Source organism: Scyliorhinus canicula, chromosome 18, assembly GCF_902713615.1.
Source record: "Scyliorhinus canicula chromosome 18, sScyCan1.1, whole genome shotgun sequence".
Taxonomy (NCBI): Eukaryota; Metazoa; Chordata; class Chondrichthyes; order Carcharhiniformes; family Scyliorhinidae; genus Scyliorhinus; species Scyliorhinus canicula.
In genome coordinates, this window is record NC_052163.1 from 77,664,732 (window position 1) to 77,685,334 (window position 20,603).

The window sequence follows — 20,603 nt, forward strand, 5'->3', positions numbered from 1 at the left end:
ATGCTATCACAGAAAGGTATCCTCTCTAAGACTGAGTAGAGAGCACCATGGCACCTGAATGCTGGAGAGAAACTTTGGTGCAGTGTGACTGGTGCACAAGTAGAAAATAATTAGAAAACAAAAGAGGGGGGGGGGGGGGGGAAAACAAAACTAACCCAAAAGATGACAAATGAAGATAGAAAAGGCATCCATGGAGCACTATTTCTGACCAATCAAATGTGGAGTGTCTGAGTTGAGATGGATATATAGATTAAAGGGACACTGGTTCACATCACCATAGACTTTCCTGCCATCTCAATGGAAACATACAAACTTCCCACTCATTCACTGCCTAGAAACACTGGATTTTGAGAAGTGTGCAAAAGATTTTTTTAAAATTCTACTTTTAAGCACTAGACGCTTCAATATGTTGGAAACATATCATGAATAATGTACCGCAGCAGAGACAGCTGTTAATTGTTTTTCTCATGATAGAGAGAGAGGGTCAAGTGATAGCAAAACAGAATGAACTCATTCAAAAATTGCATATAGTGCACTCAGCAACAGCAACAATAGCTTGTAGTTATACAGAGCCTTTAACACAGCAAAGCTTCACAGGATTGTTATCAAATTAGTGCCACATATGAATATATCAGGAGACATAATTAAAATCTGGACAGAGAAGATAAGGTAGAACTTAATAAATGCCTTAAAGGAGAGAGAGAGGCAGTGAAATGGGGAGAGGTTAAAGGGGGAATCCCAGAGCGCAAGGCCTCGGTCTTAATGGCATACAATGGTGGAACAATGAAAATCAATGATGGGCAAGAGGCAAGAATTAGAGGGGCACAGAGATCTTGGAGGTTTGTAGGACTCGACGGGGAAGTGGGTGGGGCACGGAGGAATTTGAAAACAAGGGTGAGAATTTTTAAAATGTGCTGTTGCTGGACTAGTCTATGAATCTGAAACACTTCTGCAATATCAAACAGGGTTAGAGAGGGTGGAGAAGCACTGAGCATCGTAAGGGGTGCAGTTCCCAGTCAGGCATACAAGTATCGGAAGCATGCTAAACCTGGAGATCAGATTGCTGACATACCCATGGTCTGTTTCAATATATCCGCTAACTGCTATTGGCTTTTATTCAGTGCTTGGTATTGTTTTGTTTCCCTAACAACAGCTGTTGGGTGTGCACCGATCGTCGGTCCGCTCTGTGTTAGCATGTGTGCTCTACCATGTTCGGGATGTGTTACTTTGGATCAGATGCTCTTTCTAAAAAGGCCATTGGGGTAAGGCCACTGCTACCATGACTACATCAACATCTTCTCTACTCAAATTCAAAGAAACCACATTAAGGACTCTTAAAAATGGGCAAGGGAGTCTGAAGCAGATCCCAAGTTTCAAGCTCCTGGCTGAAGCAAAGCCCCGACAAAAACAATCCACTAAATACACCTTGTGGTTCATAGCCTAAAGTAAATTGTTCTGTCGCTGTTTAACATCCATTACTTGGCAGACTTTCTTTTTCTCCCTCACTTTTCTTTCTCCCCCCCCCCCCACATCTTCAGAGTCTAACTCGATCTGTGGTATTGCTCCACAGGTGCTAGCAATCTTCTGATACCTTAGCCAACTGGCCAGCACAACACAGCACTCAGAAATGGGAACCCTGGCTGAAATTACAAGCTCCTTCGTCCAAGGGTGTTGACGTGAATTGCAGTGTGCCCCCTGACACTTGGCAGGAACTAGCTAACGTAACACAGACCAGGGATTGAATCTCAGGCCCTCCTGGATCTGTACCACCTCGGACGGCGCATCTACTCAGTAAGTCAGATAACAGCTGTATTCTGCAGGATTTTTAATCAGGTCTTTAGTTTATTCACCAACACAATGGAAAAACAGTAAACTGCATCTAGATTGCAACCAGATTGGATTGCAGCTTCCCAATGGACTATTTATTTCTTACTGCATTTACTGCTTAGCACTTTTAACTGATTACAAAATAGTCCCGAATTAGGGATCAAAGGCTATACTGCATAAGGTGCTGGTTCAGCCTATCAGGATGCTGTGTAGATTTGATCACAAAATGACCATAAGATCTCGAGAGGGTGCAGCAATTAGAACCAGGGTAATTCCAGATACCAGGAATTTTAAGTTGAGGAGAGTCAGGCTGGTTGTTTCTTTAACCTCAGGCTGATATTGACATGATTATGAAAGGAGTTTGACAAAGTTGGCCCAGGTAAATATTCACAATAAGAGATTCAAATGTCAAACAGGCATTAGTTAGAAGTTAATAAAAAAAGGCTTTGTGGATTGAGTTACCAAGGAGGCTGTTGAAGCCATATGGTGAGAAGGCAGGATGGAATGGACATGCTGTGTCTATAACCTTGTCTTGTTCCTAGAAATTCTTAAGTTCTTAAATTATTCTCCTTTAATGCCCAGAACACTAAACACAGGGAACTCGAGGCCAAGTCTCACTTACAGACAGCAGCCAGTTTCATAAGTCTGATCAGTTCTGTGCAAAATATATGTCTGTTGTTAAGTGTATTCTGTCATCTTTGCAAATTGGAGGTTTGAAGTTGCAGTTTTCAGAAATCCTAATGAGAGCAGAGACGGCCTTGGCAGAATGCTCGTGGGTTCATCAGCAGCATCGCTGGGGAGGGATGGCTTTTTCAAGCACTCTTTCTGGGCCGAGTGATAAATGCCAGCGGTGAGCTGGACTCGACAGTGACGGATCAAGTTCAAGTCCAGCCTCAGGGCGGAGTTAAAACTCTCTTTCTCCGGAGGGATTTTATCTCAATCAAATAAATGGGGGGGGGGGGGGGGGGGGGGGGGGGGGGGGGGGGGGGGAAGACGTGACGTGGAGGAAACTCGCCATTCATAGATGGACGTCACCTGGTGGACGACCAAGGAAAGACCCTTGGGACACTCGAGACCCACCTAACTGACCCAGAGGAAAATAGTGATGGGGGTAAGACTGTGAGTGTCAATTTTCACATCTTCCCCCTTTGAAAGCAGAGTGCACTTGAACATAGAATTTACAGTGCAGAAGGAAGCCATTCAGCCCATCGTGTCTGCACCGGCCCTTGGAAAGAGCACCTCATCTCCGCCCACGCCACCACCCTATCCCCGTAACCCAGTAACCCCACATAGCCTTTTTGGACACCAAGAGTAATTTATCATGGTCAATCCACCTAACCTGCACATCTTTGGACTGTGGGAGGAAACCGGAGCACCCGGAGGAAACACACGCAGACACGGGGAGAATGTGCAGACTCCGCACAGACAGTGACCCAAGCCGGGAATCGAACCTGGGACTCTGGAGCTGTGAAGCAACTGTGCTAATCACTGTGTTACCGTGCTGCCCAATGATAAGCTCTTAAATCACCATCATTTAGGTGAAGTGGTTAGTATCTCCAAAGCTTGCAAATAAAAGATCATAAGCTGATTCTGTCCTTCTCCAATGAACTTGCATGCATTCCAGAATGGTTAGTAGTGGGAACACCATAGCAATCTGCCTCTCCTTAGCATCGGCCAATCATAGACACCAACCTAACCGAGAAAGTGTTTGAATATTCAGGTATCCGTGTCTGCTTGGGCTACTCACGGGATGAATTTGTTGAACCTTTAAGAGGTAATAAAAAGGAAGTGATCCATTCAGCAAATAAAAACTGGGGAGATGAGGAGAGTTTTTTTTTAAAAACATAGTGAGTTGTTGCAACCTGGAGTGTACCCACTGAAAGATTGGTGGAAGCAATTTAAATAATTTTCAAAAAGGGAATTGGATAGATACTTCAAAAATTAGAAACTTGCAAGGCTTTTGGGGAACAGCAGGGCAATGAGACTAACAAGCAGCTGTTTCAAATAACCACCTCAGACAACTCCTGCTGATATAAGAAGGTTGGTGGCATTTTGTAAGTATTATGACAACACAGAGGCTGCGCTATTTTGTTACAGGTCCCATTTTTTTCTAGTCTGAAGGGATGATGGGAGGAAACTTCAGGTATCCTGAATGCTGGGGTTTAGCTCAATTGGCTGGACAGCTGGTTCGTGATGCAGAGAGAGGCCAACAGCAGGGGTTGAGGGGTGGTGATCCTCAGGTTAAATCACCACCAGTCAGTTCTCCCCCTCAAAGGGGAAAACATCCCATGGTCATAGAACATAGAAAAGGGCCTTCAGCCCACGATGTTGAGCCGACCATTTATCGTAATCTAAGATCAACCTAACTTTCACCCCTTCAATTTACTGCTGTCCATGTGCCTGTCCAAGAGTCGCTTAAATGCCCCTAATGGCTGACTCCACAACCTCCGCTGGCAGTGCATTCCATGCACCCACCACTCTGTGTGTAAAGAACCTACCTGACATCTCCCCTAAACCTTAAAATGATGTCCCCTCGTGACAGCCATTTCCGGCCTGGGGGAAAGTCTCTGGCTATCCACTTTATCCATGCCTCTCATCACCATATACATATACACCTCTATCAAGTCACCTCCCTTCCTTTTTCGTTGCAGTGAGAAAGCCCAAGCTCCCTCAACCTTTCTTCATAAGACATGCCCTCCAGTCCAGGCAGCATCCTGGTAAATCTCCTCTGCACCCTCTCCAAATCATCCACATCCTTCCTAAAATGAGGCGACCAGAATTGGACACAATATTCCAAGTGTGGAATCTGGGACTACGGCAATTTTACCAGGACAGGGGCTTGCAAATAGTCACATAACCCTCAACAGTTCTTGACCTGATAGAGATCTTTAAGATTATGAAAGAGTTTGATGAAGGTGCATTGAGATCAAGAAAACGTTTCCAGAGAACAGTTACGGTGGAGAAAAAGGCCATTCAGCCCATCATGTTTGCGCCAGATGGAATTCAAAACTAAGAGGCCTTAAATATAATAGTCACTAATATGCTTAATGGGGGATTCAGGAAACACGACTAACCCCAGAGAGTGGCTAGAATGTGGAGCTCACTATCACAGGGAGCAACTACAGAAAACAGTACTGATACATTCAAGGGAAGTTATGTAAACATATAGGGGGAAAATGAATAAAATGTTCTGCTGATTGGTTCGATGAAGAGTGGTGGGAGGGGTTTTGTGGGAGCAGAAACATAGGTGTGGATAAATTGGGCTGAATGGTCTGTTTCTGGGCTAGTCACATCATGTAGCTCTATGCAGTTCTATATAATACCCAGAGGAGGAATAAACCTTCAGTCACCATGGAGATGAACTATAGTTCACAAGGTTCAGAAAAATTATAAAGCAGCCTCCTCCTCACTTGCTGAATTCCTGGAAAGGGATAGTTCCCACCTCCTTAAACAGGTAGAAATGAACTGGTGGCAGAATGGCTGAGGTAAAGTTCAGGTGGGATATCACGTTCATGAATAACATTCACCCTACATGGAGCAGGGTAAAACCATTCAAACCATAGGTTCTTTTTGCAGAGGAGCACAGTCCATTCTACCCCACACTCTCTCACAGGTCTGCGGATGGGACAGGATTGATGGGTTTCAAATTACACTTTATCATTCCGTGTTTTCTGTTGTTAAATTGAAATCACTGAGCTCAGCATTAAATATAGTATTTAGCCTGCCACTAACAGAGACACAAAACTTGTGCAGCAGCCACATGTTCATAAACATCTTTATGACCTTGCTGATGAAGACCTGCCAACTATTGAGAGCTGATGTTTTAAAGTGGTGTGACGTGCAATAATTATTTATCTTTCTGTTTACGAACAGGGAAACTTCAAACTGGAACGGCTGATTTGCAACTGAACATTTAGCCGAAACCAAGTTGAATATGAAGGATGTGGATATGAGAGAGGGCGAGAGACACGCGTGTGTGTGCAGTGTGCGAGTGAGAGAGAGGGAGAGACACATGTGTCTGTGTGCAGTGCATGAGTGAGCGAGAGAGAGAGACGGAGGGATGTGTGTGTATGTGCGCGCGCGCGCGAGCGAGAGAGGGGGAGGGATGGCCACGTCTGTGTGTGTGTGTGTGTGAGTGCATGCAGTGAGCAAGTGAGAGAGAGGGGGGAGAGACACGTGTCTGTGTAATGCGTGAGTGAGTGTGCGTGTGTGCAGTGCTCGAGTGAGGCAGATGCAGGTGTGTGCGATTGAGAGGGAGAGACACATGTCAGTGAGTGCGTAGTGTGCGAGTGAGAAAAAGGGAGAGATGCATTTGTGTGCAGTGCGCAAGTTAGAGGGAGGGAGAGACACATGTGTCTGTCTGTGCGTAGTGCGCAAGTGAGACACGTGTGTCTGTGTGTAGTGCGCGAGTGAGAGGGAGAGACGCGTGTCTGTGTGCACATAGTGCGTGAGTGAGAAAGAGGGAGACACACATTTGTGTGTGTGTGTGTCGTGCGCGAGTGAGAGTCACATGTGCAGTGCGCGGTTGAGAGACGTGTGTGTGTGTGTGTGTGTGTGTGCGTGCGTGCGTGCAGTGCACGAGGGACAGACACGCATCTGTGTGTGTGTAGTGCGTGAGTGAGATGGAGAGGGAGAGACACATGTGTCTGTGTGTGCGTGGAGTGCGCGAGTGAAAGAGAGGGAGACACGTATGCACTGTGCGAGTGTGAGAGAGAGACGATCAGACATGGTGTGTGCGATGGAGAATGCGAGCAAGATTGAGGGTGGGTTCGTGAGGGGACGGACACACGAGAGGTTGAGCACGCAAGGGAGAATGAGCACGCGAAGGGGAGAGTGCTCAAGAGTGCATTAAGAGGGCAGCACGGTGGCACAGTGGGTTAGCCCTGTTGCCTCACGACGCCGAGGTCCCAGGTTCGATACCGGCTCTGGGTCACTGTCTGTGTGGAGTTTGCACATTCCCCCCGTGTTTGCGTGGGTTTCGCCCCCACAACCCAAAGATGTCCTGGCTAGGTGGATTGGCCCTTATTTGGAAAAAATGAATTGGGTACTCTAAATTATTTTATTTTTTTTTAAAAAGAGTGCATTACGACAGGGAGATTGCACTAGAGAGACAGGGAGACAGGAGAGAGAAACAGGGAGAGAGGAGAGAGAGACAGGGAGAGAGGGAGAGAGAGAGAGAGAGAGAGAGAGAGAGAGAGAGAGACAGACAGAGAGAGACAGAGAGAGACAGAGAGAGACAGAGATAGACAGAGAGAGACAGAGAGAGACAGAGAGAGACAGGACGAGAGAGAGACAGGGAGAGAGAGAGAGAGAGACAGGGAGAGAGGGAGAGAGAGAGGGAGAGAGAGACAGGGAGGGAGAGAGAGAGAGAGAGAGAGGGAGAGAGAGAGAGAGAGGGGGGAGAGACAGGGAGAGAGAGAGAGACAGGGAGAGAGAGAGAGAGAGAGAGAGAGAGAGAGAGAGAGGGGGAGAGAGAGAGAGAGAGAGAGAGAGAGAGAGAGAGAGGAGAGTGGGAAGAAGAGACGGCGAGAGAGAGAGGGAGGGAGAGAGCAGAGGGAGAGAGAGAGACAGGGGAGAGAGAGGACAGACCAGGGAGAGAGAGAGACAGGGCAGAAGAGAGGAGAATGGGAGACAGAGATAGACAGTGGAGAGAGGAGAGAGAGACGGGGGAGACCACGAGAGAGAGAGACAGGGAGAGAGAGTGAAGAGAGAGACAGGGAGAGAGGATGGAGAGAGAGAAACAGGTGAGAGAGAAGAGTGACAGGGAGAGAGAGACAGGGAGCGAGAGAGACAGGGAGAGAGAGAGAGAGACAGGGAGAGAGAGAGAGACAGGGAGAGTGAGAGACAGAGTGAGGGACAGAGTGAGAGACAGAGTGAGAGACAGAGTGAGAGACAGAGTGAGAGACAGAGTGAGAGACAGAGTGAGAGACAGAGTGAGAGACAGAGTGAGAGACAGAGTGAGAGACAGAGTGAGAGACAGAGTGAGAGACAGAGTGAGAGACGGAAGGAGAGACGGAAGGAGAGACAGAGTGAGAGACAGAGGTGAGACAGAGTGAGAGACAGATTGAGAAAGGGAGCGACAGAGAGAGAGGGAGAGACAGAGAGAGAGGGAGAGACAGAGAGAGAGGGAGAGACAGAGAGAGAGACAGAGAGAGAGGGAGTGAGAGAGACAGAAAGAGAGACAGTGAGAGAGAATAAGTTATAGGGGCAACTGTTCTAGAGAGAGAGAGGGGGAGACAGAGAGACAGAATGAGAGTGACAGAGAGACAGAGAGAGAGAGAGAGAGAGAGAGAGAGCGACACACACACACACACACACACAGAGAGCGCGAGAATAAGCTATAGGGACAACTGTTCTACAGCTCTTATGTATATAATCCATCCAGGAAAGAAAGGGCCATTCGGTCCATCAAGTCTGCACTGATCCTCTGAAAGAACACTGAACCTAGGTTCAAACCCCACTCTATCCCTGTAAACCAACCTAGGGGCAATTTAGCATGGCCAATCCACCTGACCTGCACATCTTTGGACTGTGGGAGGAAACCGGAGCACCCAGAGGAAACCCACGCGGACACGGGGAGAATGTCCAAACTCCACACAGTCACCGAAGGCTGGAATTGAACCTGGGTCTCTGGAACTGAGGCAGCAGTACTTATATTTCTTATGTAATGTATGTGAGCAGATGATAGGCAGTGTAGGGGTAAGAGGGGGACAGGGAGAGAAAACAAGGAGGGGAATGAAAGAAGGTGAGGGGAGAGAGTAAGCAAAGTGAAAGAGATAGGGAAGAGTGGATAGAGAAAGAGCTATAGTGAGAGAGGCAGACAGAAAAAGTTAGATAAACTTGCAATTATCTAGTCAGTTATCACATCCTCACAAAATACCAAATGATTTCTGTTCAATGAGTTGCATCTGGGTGTAATCACTGTTTAGTAAAAAAAGCATCAGTCATTCCAAAACATTTTTAAAGCATCTGTATAATTTTCATTTACAGTAAGTATCCTCATCGTTAAATCTTTCCACAGATGATATTGCTGGATCATACATTCTACCAATCCATTTAATTTCTTCAGAAACGATTCCACAAAATGATCAGTGCTGCCACAAAGTCAATGTTAGAACTGCCTACTGCATTACTGCTTGCAATCAACACTAATCCCCTTATAGTGGATCATCAGCTGCTAAAACATTCCCAAGTACTGTTAAATTTGTGACTTCTGGCGATTTTAAGTGGTAGCCATTCCTTACCATCTCTACAAATGTATAACCCGTCTTTAAGAACGGTAAAGGGAGAGCTGGAGCGAATGTTTACTTGAACTGTGCTTTTTGATGGGGTATATTCACAATCTAAATGAGGAGTCCATATACAGGGTCCAAGGTTTGAGATCATAAGATCAGTGAGAGCTTGAAAATGTTTCTCCTGGTTACCAAACAGGCGCTGGAGTGTGGCGACGAGGGGATTTTCACAGTAACCTCATTGCAGTGTTAATGTAAGCCTACTTGTGACAATAATAATGATTATTATTAAATAAGCTCCACTGAACATTGATAATAGCAGGCCAATACAGACTGTCAGTAAGAAAGTGGTGCGTCACTCTTGCTGGGAATACACTGCAACTGGTTGTGGAATTCTAAATAGACACCAAAACAGTCAGCTGTATACAAACCATGTCTGGCGGTCAGCCAAGGATCATGAGTGGGTTCAAGGAATTCAATTGTAAACTGAACAAACGTTTCTGATTACTGGAGAGCAGGAATGGTCTCTGGACAAACTCAAACCTCAGTTCAAGAACAAGAACACAAAAATCTGTCTGCCCCAGCCTTAAATGATGAAGCATCCTCAACTCCCTGTGGTAGAGAATTCCACAGATTCACAACCTTTTTGAGCGAAATAATTCCTCCCCTCATCTCAGTCTTAAATGATCGTCCACTTCTCCCCCTGCCCCCTCCACGCCCCTCCCCGCCAAATTACAGGACAACTGTGGCCTGTCAGCATTTGCACCAGGACACAGGCCTGAAGTACAGGACAATCCCATAGAAAAAGGGGTGGTTGCAACCCTTCCTGGAAACCCACCTCTTTCATCAATATCTGATCTAATATCCCCCTCAAACCATGTTTGATCACGCTTCTATGAAGTGCCTTAGAAAATGGCACTACGTTAAAGGCATCTCATAAATGCAAGTTATCAGGAAGTTCCTCACACAGAGTGATCAACACATGGAGTGCACTTGCAGCTAGGAGTCAGAGGTAAAGTCCAGAAGAGGGAGGGAGGGTGAGAATTCAAGAAAAAGCAGCAGTAAATTGTTATTGTGCAGATCTTCTCCGACTTAGTCACAGCAACAAAGAAGCCAAACTCATGCTTGACTAGACAGAAATGTGTACAATTGTGATGGTGAAGCTGATAGCGAACGCTAGGCATCTGATCACACCGCGCAAAACAGAAAGTGGGCAAGTGTTGCTTTTGGGCAATTCTTCAAGATTTGTTATGTTAGTGGTGAAGCATTGTAATATGCTTGCCAATCATGTTTATTGTGGAGTGGTGAGGGACAGGTGAAAGAGACAAACAAAAAGGGTAGGAGAAAGCTAAATCACAGAACACATTTGTCACAAAAACATGAATTTATTAATTGAAGACTCTTGAATCACTTCTGTAACTGAGGTTATATTTCCCAAAATAACAATTAACTTGGTGAGCAGCACTCACATACTTGCAAAATCCACCTCATATCACTCAGCAGTTCTGATTGACGAGATTGATAGGAAAGTTAAAGATGTCAGAAATGAGACTAGTATATTATCAATGGCATTACGGAAAGATCAGTTCACTTCAACAGCAGCAGATCCTCTACAGTTTGGGTGCTTTGTTCTGGATGTGGAAGGTGGACACCAGCAGAGACTGGTTGAGCCAAATGGCCAGAATCTATGTTGCGATTGTTAATTTAATTCAGATACCATATTGTAAATGAATGGATTCTTATGATGTTGTGAGATGAAATGATATGAATGTAAGTAACCAAAGTCCACAAGGACCATAGGCTGCTCTCTCCTTTTGAGAGCGCTGATTGGTGGCGATTTAACGCGAGGGTCACCATACCTCAGGCGAGGGGCGAGTTTGAGAATAACCTCAGCCGGTACAGGAATTGAACCCGCGCTGATGGCATCGCTTCACATCACAACCAGCCAATTGATCTAACCAACCCCCTGAACTTATGATATTGCACCACTGATGAGATTGGTCCGCACATGAACCTTATTTTTCAAATTACATTTATACTTTAGAATACACCAACACCAGTATTGGCCGATCTACCCAAAAATCAAAAGTTCAAATTCTATAAATTAATCTAGTCATGTGTGAGCGGTCACCGATCACCTTAAATCATTTTGCTACTGTTTTACCATGAGATTCCAAATCACGTCCTTGGAATACAAGCCTGCCACCTTTACCCTGGAAAACCAACATCAGGCTTCACTGATTGGCCCTTGACGCCCTCAAGCCAACTCAATGCTGCCTTGCCAGTGTTGCACACACAAACAAATATAAAAAACTAATTCATGGAGTTGGTTAGTTTTGCTTAAATTGGCTTTCCACGTCACTGTGCATCTATGTCTGTCAAATGTTTAATTGTGGGATGCAAGCTAAGAATCCAGCCAGAAATAATTTCTGTTTCCTGTGATTAAAAGGAACAAAATGAACTTGGGGAAAAAATAATAGTTGGAAAATATCATTAGAAAGCTGCTGGAAAACTGGGTTTTACAGAGTAAAGTTACATAATATGCAACTCACACGGTAATGGTGTATTTATAGCAGTTTGTGTAAGCTTGGAGAGCTGAGTGACGTTTTGGATTTTTAAAACTTCATTCATGGGACGTGGGCATCGCTGGCTGGGCCATCATTTGTTGTCCATCCCTCATTGCCCTTGAACTGAGTGGCTTGCAAGGCCATTTCAGAGGGTATTGCTGGAGTCACATGTAGGTTAGACATCCTTCCCTAAAGGACCAGATGGGGTTTATTTTTACGACAATTGACATGGTCATATTAAGATTTTTAATTAAGACTTTTATTGAATTCAAATTGCACCATATCCTGTAGTGGGATTTGAACCAGAGTCCCCAGAGCTACCCCTGATCTCTGGATTACTTGTTCAGTGACAATAACACGAGGCCACCGCCTCCCCCTTCCAGTAGGAGGGAGAGGACAGTACAGGCTCATTTGGCTGCTGTCTGATATGAGAAAATACAAATGCAAAAACTTGAAAAATATTTCATTAGAGCAAAAGAGATAATGGGGGTATTCAATATGTAGTCATGGGAGTGTACCCTTAAGAAATTAGTGTTTATCAAATAGCTGCAATGATGTCATTGTGTGGGTGGAGCTGGGTTGTCTCTCTGGCTTTTACTTTCGTTTTGAGCTGGAAGCCGTTTGTGGCTTTGTGTTTTACTTTCGTTTTCGGCAGTTGAAAGCTGAATTCAGACAAGGTTCATTTTGTCTCTCTCTATGTTAAAAGGTGTCCAGGTCACTTCATAATTTAAAAGTGATAACTGTCTTTGTGTAAAGAACTTATACCTACTGCTTTGTTAAAAAGGGCGTTTGGCTTATGGGTGTTGTTAGGAAAGGGTTACATATAGAGTACTGTATCTTTGGAGGGTATTTGTGTTGGTAGTTGATAAAACGTTTACTGTGCGTTTATAAAATGTTAACTGAATTCATAGAATAAACATTGTTTTGTTTAAAATTACTTAAGGTCTCGGTTGCATAACACGTGGAAAGTGGGCCCTTGTGCTCCTCATAACCAAAATCTATTAAAAGTTGTCGGTCACGTAAACTCCATGACATACTTTGGAGTTTTCTAAACCCTGGCCCATAACAATATTAAAAGGAGTTGTTTTTTTTTTTCAAAAAGGATTTTGAGACTGTGGAATACATTATAAAAGTGAGTGATTGAAATGGAGACCATTTCAGAATAGAAGAAATAGAACAGGGTCGGCATAAGATTGGACTATTGGGTTGTGAAAGATCAACTCCAGCATAGACTGGTTGGGCCAAATAGCCAGAATCTAGATTGCAATTCCCATTGAATTAAATATATGGACCACATTGTAAACCAATGGATTCCTCTGGCACGGGGAAGATTAAATGTGTGTTGTAACTATAGATTCCTGCAACCGAACAAACACATGCATTTAAATGGAGAGCCCTATGATACAGTTCAGATTAAATGCGTGCACTGTAACTGCAGGCTCTTGTGACAAGATTAAACATTTGTACTGTAGCTGCTGTTTTGAGGCAGATTTACTGGCTGTACTGCATAAGCTGTTGCGATAACAGTTGCATTGCACCATCTATCTATCGATGTGCCATACAACAACGTACGTATAGGAATAGTGTGTGCATTCACATGAAAGAATTGCAGCCATCTGAACCATCATCTGCTCTGATTATCTGGTTTTAGAAAGGCAGTAATTATTTCAATTTCAGCAGTAAGCAGTATATGATTTGGTACAATATCGCCTTGGGTTTAAATCTGGGTAGGCTTTTCCTGTGAAGTGGCCATGGTGAGTGTAAAATAACATACCTTAAAACTGAAGATAAAAAACATGCTCCACTTAATACTAGAGTGCGCTAAACCATGGAAAGATGGTGGTAATGTTGCTGGACAAGTAACCCACAGATCCAGGCTAATGCGCTGAGAACATGGGTTCAAATCCTGCCATGGCAGCTGGTAAAGCTATTCTCAGTAATGGTGACCATAGAACAATCATTAATTGTTGTAAAATCCATCTGGATCATGAACGTACTTCAGGAAAGGAACCCTGCTGTCATGGTCTCCATAGACTCCAGACCCACAGCAATGAGGCTGACTCTTAACTGGCTGAGCAAGCCACTCAGGTCAAGGGCAATTAGGGATGGACAACATCCCACAAAAGAAGTTTTTAAAATGTGTTTTTACTTCCACTACTGGGAATTGAGACACGTGGAGGTTAATGACTTACAAGATACAAAACCAGTTTTAGGATGTTTGCAAGTGGATCCTTTGGAATCAGCAAACCACATGCAAAGAAGCCCAATTTGAAAACACTCCAACTAGATGAAATAAACAGGAGTGTTGCTTTATGAAATTGCAGGTTTTGTCCATAAAGATGCATTATCATAAAAAAGTTCTGATAGAAATTAAAACAGAAATTGGGAATACTCAGTGGATTAGGTAGGGTCTTTGGAGAGATATGGACTGAGCTGTTGTGCGTTTCCAGAAATTTTGGGTTTGATTTCAGATTTCTAGCGTCTGTGGTATCTTGTTTAGCCACTCCCAAGGAATCTGCACAAATATTTGTGATTGGTTTATAAAGCACATATGCGAGTCAGCATTCAAGGTATAAAAATGTATGCGCCTTACCTCCATTTTGAGTAATATAACGAACCCATGGCAAAGCCTGGTAACCACTTTTCTCAATAATCTTCAAGTAACGAACCTGACCAAAAGAAAATGGGATTTTTGGTAAAACAGTTACATACGTCTATTTGCCATCAGATTGCAAGCTTTAGGTGTTCAGGTAAAATTCAAGAGCATAGAGCTTGTGTAGCTGAAGACATGGCCACGGTCAGTGAGGAGAATGGAGGGGGAAAACACTGGAGTTCAGAGTCAGACGAACATAGATCTTGTGGGGGTTGAAAGTGGAAGGGGTTCGTAGTACTGAAGGAGGTTTCAGGGAAAACAGCGTCTCAGCCATGAAGGGATTTAAATCCAAAATTACTGAAATGGAACATAATAACGGCAACATATGGTTGAATAAAAATTAGTTGACTGTTTTCATATGGGGGAAAAAATAAACTTTTAGGGACCTGAACTTTATCACATTTGACTTCACATTCAGGTGAGATCTTGTGGCTTACAAATCACAACAGCTGTGTACAAAAATGAATGCTCATGGTCAAAGATGCTAATGGCCAATTACGTTCATCATAATTTTAGCTTAATAATGATGAACAATGCTCCAATTGACTGGCATTGCACACAGTTAAGTGTCTGCCTTATTAATCTTCTTGAGTCATGATGGCTAGCTAAGGCCCAAAACCAAACTGTAAATAAATGCCTATAAACATGTGCCTCGGCCATATTGGGGAATGTGAAATATGTATGCCGGCTAAAGGGGGCGGCCACAGTTGTTGTTATGAAGATGCTAACCTGTAAATATACATGTTAATTTTTGCGTGTTTTTTTTCCTCTCTAATAATTTGTAATTTGTTAGATATAAAATATGAAAACTCAATAAAAAACATTTTATAAATTAATCTTCTTGAGGTGATGCATTTTGGAGGTCTAACATAGAGGGGAAATATACCGTAAATGTCAAAACTCTAAGGAATGTAGAAAGTCAGATCTGGGCATGCAGATCCACAGATGTTTGAAAGTGGCAACACAAGTGGACAGGGTAGTCAAGAAAGCATACTGAATGCTTGCCTTCATTGGATGGGGTATTGAGTCTAAAAGCTGGCAAGTCATGCTACAGTTGTGTGGAACCTTGGTAAGGCCACATTTGGAATATTGCGCACAATTCTGGTCATCACACTACCAGAAGGATGTGGAGGCTTAGGAGAGGTCACAGAGGAGGTTTACCAGGCTGTTGCCTGGTCTGAGGGGGTGTTAGCTATGTGGAGAGGCTGAATAGACTTGGACTGTTTTCATCAGACCAATGGAAGTTGAGGGTTGACTTGATAGAGGTCTACAAGATTATGAGGAAATGAATAGAGTGGATGGGCAGGCACTCTATCCCAGGGTGGCGGGGTCAGTCACCATGGGGCAAAGTTTAGAGGAGATGTGCGAGGCAGTTTTTTTTTTTTAAACAGAGGGTAGTAAGTGCCTGGAACGCATTGCCAGGGAAGGTTGTGGAAGCAGATACATTAACTGCGTTCAAAAGGCATCATGACAAATACATGGATAGGATGGGTATAGAGGGTACGGCACTAGGAAGTGCTGAGGATTTCCACCATGGGTGGTATCATGACCGACACAGACGTGGACCTGTGCTATATCGTTCTTTCGTTTTTTTTGCTTCTGTCTCCCTTTCTCCTCTATGTTGTCCTACATGCGCGTGGTGGTGTCAAGAGAAGACGCCATGTAGGTGGATAGCTGGGTGGGTGGGTGGGGTCTGCTGTTGTACTTCACAGAAGGGGGTTCTCAGTCACTTTCTTCCACCCCCTCTCACATCTTCTAAGTTCTCTTAAGATCCTCTCATCGTCACTGCTCATTCTGATTGGTACATCTTTTCTTCTCAGAACTACTCATCAACACCCTCTCCCATAGTCCAGTCTAACTTAAGCTTACCCATTGCTCCTTCATTATCATTTGTTCCACCCAAGGACAAGTGTTGGGACCCAAGATTCACGTACCTCTTTCCCCAAGAGCTTATGCTTGCTTTCAAAACTGACTCGATTTTGTTTTAAAAAGTTTAAATGGAGATGAAGAAAGAAACCATGTACCTCTCACCATCAAAACAGTAAGAAGTCTTACAACACCAGGTTAAAGTCCAACAGGTTTGTTTCAAACACTAGCTTTCAGAGCACTGCTCCTTCCTCAGGTGAATGAAGAGGTATGTTCCTGAAACATATATATAGACAAATTCAAAGATGCCACACAATGCTTAGAATGCTGAAAGATGCCCTCGTACGAACGGGATCATGGCGCTCGACTCATCAATCGACAGTTCCAACGCGCCACAGCAGAAAACCGCACCGACCTCCTCAGAAGACAAACATGGGACACAACTGACAGAGTACCCTTCGTCATCCAGTACTTTCCTGGAGCGGAGAAACTACGACATCTTCTTCGCAGCCTTCAACACATCATCGATGCAGATGAACATCTTGCCACGGTCATCCCCACACCCCCACTACTTGCTATTAAAAAAACAACCGTGCAACCTCAAACAAACCATTGTTTGCAGCAAACTACCCAGCCTTCAGAACAGCGACCACGACATCACACAACCCTGCCATGGCAATCTCTGTAAGACATGCCAGATCATCGAAATGGATACCACCATTACACGTGAGAACACCACCCACCAGGTACGCGGTACATACTCATGCGACTCGGCCAATGTTGTCTCCCTCATACGCTGCAGGAAAGGATGTCCCGAAGTGTGGCGAGACCATGCAGACGCTGCGACAGCGAATGAACGGACATCACGCGACAATCACCAGGCAGGAATATTCCCTTCCAGTCGGAGAACACTTCAGCAATCAAGGGCATTCAGCCTCTGATCTCCAGGTAAGCGTTCTCCAAGGCGGCCTTCAGGACGCGCGACAACGCAGAATTGCCGAGCTGAAACTTGTCACCAAGTTCCGCACACATGAGTGCGGCCTCAACCGGGACCTGGGATTCATGTTGCATTACATTCACCCCCCGACTATCTGGCCTGGGCTTGTGAAATCCTACCAACTGTCCTGGCTTGAGACAATTCACACCTCTTTAACCTGGGGTTACCCCTATCACTGGATCTGTAAAGACTTGATTACCTGCAAATGCTCGCATTCTAAGCATTGTCTGGCATCTTTGAATTTGTCTATATATATGTTTCTGGAACATATCTCTCCATTCACCTGAGGAAGGAGCTGCGCTCCACAAGCTAGTGTTTGAAACAAACCTGTTGGACTTTAACCTGGTGTTGTAAGACTTCTTACTGTTTTGATGGTGAGAGGTACATGGTTTCTTTCTTCATCTCCATTTAAACTTTTTAAAACAAAATCGAGTCAGTTTTGAAAGCAAGCATAAGCTCTTGGGGAAAGAGGTACGTGAATCTTGGGTCCCAGCACTTGTCCTTGGGTAGAACAAATGGTAATGAAGGAGCAATGGGTAAGCTTAAGTTAGACTGGACTCTGGGAGAGGGTGTTGATCTCCACATCATCAAAACAGGTGTTAGAAGATTTCAAAATTCAACTTAATTTTACCTTAATGTTTAAAATCAAGATAGGAAAATACAACGTCTCAGCTGAACATTGTTTTCGAGCTTTAAACAATTGCTGCAATAGGCATGTAGCCGGTAGTGACATTTTTCTCGCGCGCACAGTTTTAAACAAAATTTGACTACAATTTGGATGAATAAAGTTTTTGGAATTTCTCTTCTTTAGTTTTACTTCAAATATCTGAAAGGATGATTCGGCAGAAACTACGGAAAGCTAAAGTACAATATTCAGTTGAGTAGTCTAAATGCCACTGATGCTTCATAGCAAAATGGACAGAGTTCACAATCGACTTTCAGCAAACAGTGACAACACTCTCATTGCCAAAAATCAGGCTTTTGGGAGAGGCTATGGCCTTCAGCTTAGAACTTCAAAGGAGACGCTAAAAGACAAAGTAATTAATAGAGATAATTGATCATGTTATTTTTAAATAGACATTTATTCAGTGTTAAATTTTGCATAGAACCTCATTTTGAACATTACAATTATCAATTAAAATGGCACATGAAATTTTATTCAAAAATTATTCAAGTATTTTGTGGATAAAATATAGCAAAACATGATGTCCTAACATGAAGCTATGACAATCAGGTTATATGATTAACGTGGACTAGGGAGGGAATTAACAAAGACCATGTGAACAAAATTGTCACAAAATCCTTGAAGAGAATCTCAAGACTCTAGTCATTAGGTGTTATATTTCCAGGGAATTCACTGTTCCAATCTATCCTGTACTGCTTTGGAAGCTAATCATAGAATTCATAGAATCCCCAAGTACAAGATGCCATTCTGCCCACAGACCCTTTGAATGACCACACTACCTATGCCCAATCTCCCCCATCCTATTCCTGAAACCCCACCCTAAGGGGCAATTTAGCATGGCTAATCCACCTAACCTGCACACCGTTGCACTGTGGGAGGAAACCGCAGCACCCAGAGTAAACCCACAAAGACATGAGGAGGAAGTGCAAACTGCACACAGTCACCAGAGGTCAGAATCGAACCTGGGTCCCTGGTGCTATGAGGCAGCAATTCTAACCACTGTGCCACTGTGCCATCCAATTGTACCAGAACAGGCCCGAAGACACAATGCCCATGCTCTTTACTACTTGGAAATGCTGTCGGAGCTGACACTGACCAACATAAATCTAGAGACACAGGAATGAGGTCCATACCATAATTTTCATTTTACTGTTTGAGGTAAGAAAGGGGGAATTGCAGAATTCCACTATGATTGCACAGAAGGACACCATTTGACTCAATGGGCTTGTATCAGTGTCTGCTCCACATTACCTCATCTTATTTCCCTGCTTCTCCTCAGAAATCTAACATTTTCCATCCAATTATTTATCTATTCAATTGACTCTTCAGTGAGAAGGACAGAATCAGCTTCAAGGCCATTTGTATCTCATATTCTAACAAGCTGCGGCATGAAACAATTCTCTCAGTCCCACGTCTGCAAGTGTAAAGTCGCCATAGTCCCGGTTGACCATCGGCTGCTTTCCCCTTTGAGGGGGAGAGCTGACGGGTGGTGATTTAACCTGAGGATCACCACACCTCAAGCAAGGGGCAAGGTTGGGAAGGCACGGCCTTCATGGATAACCTCAGCCGGTACAGGAATTGAATCAGCGCAGCTGGCCTTGCTCTGCATCACAAAGCAGCTGTCTTGAAAGTGCCAATTCAGCAAGTCCACAGCCAAGCTCACAAAGAGGCCCTCACCTTCCACGGGGTAGCCTCATCTGTGGCACAGTAGAATATAATAACAATAATAATAAAAACTTACAAAATCAGTAGTGGGATCAGCTGGCTACTTCAACAGCTCATTTGGCCTCCAGACAGGAAGGCCTCCTCGACTTTCCCTGTCTGACTGAATTGGAGAGAGTTGGCAAAATGAGAGACAATGCACCCCACTTTCTCGCCAGTTCTACAACACAACCAGCCTCCACCCTGTGTTCTCGCCTGTCTCCAAGGGCAAAGCTAAATTCTACCCTAGACAACCATTCATTGACACCTGTCAAAAGTCTAACCCTATATTGCATACTATCAGTATTCTATTTCACACATTCTTGTATTCAACGTGTCTGCACAGAAAAAGCAGAATCTGTTATATTTATTACTAATTACTGTTATATTTCATTGAGCGATGGAATCCATGATTTTCAGGACCAATGCCAGAGAGGAGTCATCTGAAGAGACAGCTTGCTGAATGCAGCGATCTTGTTTCAAGGCATGCATTTTTTTTTTGGAAACATACTCTAACTAATGGAGAAAGGAAACTTTGGTTCCTGAGGGAGGGCGGAGGGAGAGATAGAAAGAGAGGGAGAGACCAACTTTACAGTCCTGGGAGGGAAATGGAAACTTTCAAGTTCCTGAGGGGCAAACAAAAACTTCATAGAACATAGAACACTACAGCACAGTACGGGCCCTTCGGCCCTCGATGTTGCGCCGACCTGTGAAACCATCTGAAACCTATCTGACCTACACTATTCCATTTTCATCCATATGTCTATCCAGTGACCACTTAAATGCCCTTAAAGTTGGCGAGTCTACTACTGTTGCAGGCAGGGCGTTCCACACCCCTACTACTCTCTGAGTAAAGAAACTGCCTCTGATATCTGTCCTATATCTATCACCCCTCAATTTAAAGCTATGTCCCCTCGTGTTGGTCATCACCATCCGAGGAAAAAGATTCTCACTGTCACCCTATCTAACCCTCTGACTATCTTATATGTCTCTATTAAGTCACCTCTCAGCCTTCTCCTCTCTAACGAAAACAACCTCAATTCCCTGAGCCTTTCCTCGTAAGACCTTCCCTCCA

The 20,603-nt window shown here is 44.1% G+C and overlaps 1 protein-coding gene across 1 annotated transcript in view; it reads right to left on the bottom strand.

Moving 5' to 3' along the window:
• LOC119953662 (AP-1 complex subunit mu-1) overlaps positions 1–20,603 on the bottom strand; it is a 159,587-nt gene that overhangs the window by 27,106 nt on the left and 111,878 nt on the right. The window contains exon 11 of the mRNA XM_038778150.1: positions 14,220–14,295. Coding sequence (XP_038634078.1) covers positions 14,220–14,295 — 76 coding nt within the window. The remainder of the gene's footprint in view (positions 1–14,219; positions 14,296–20,603) is intronic.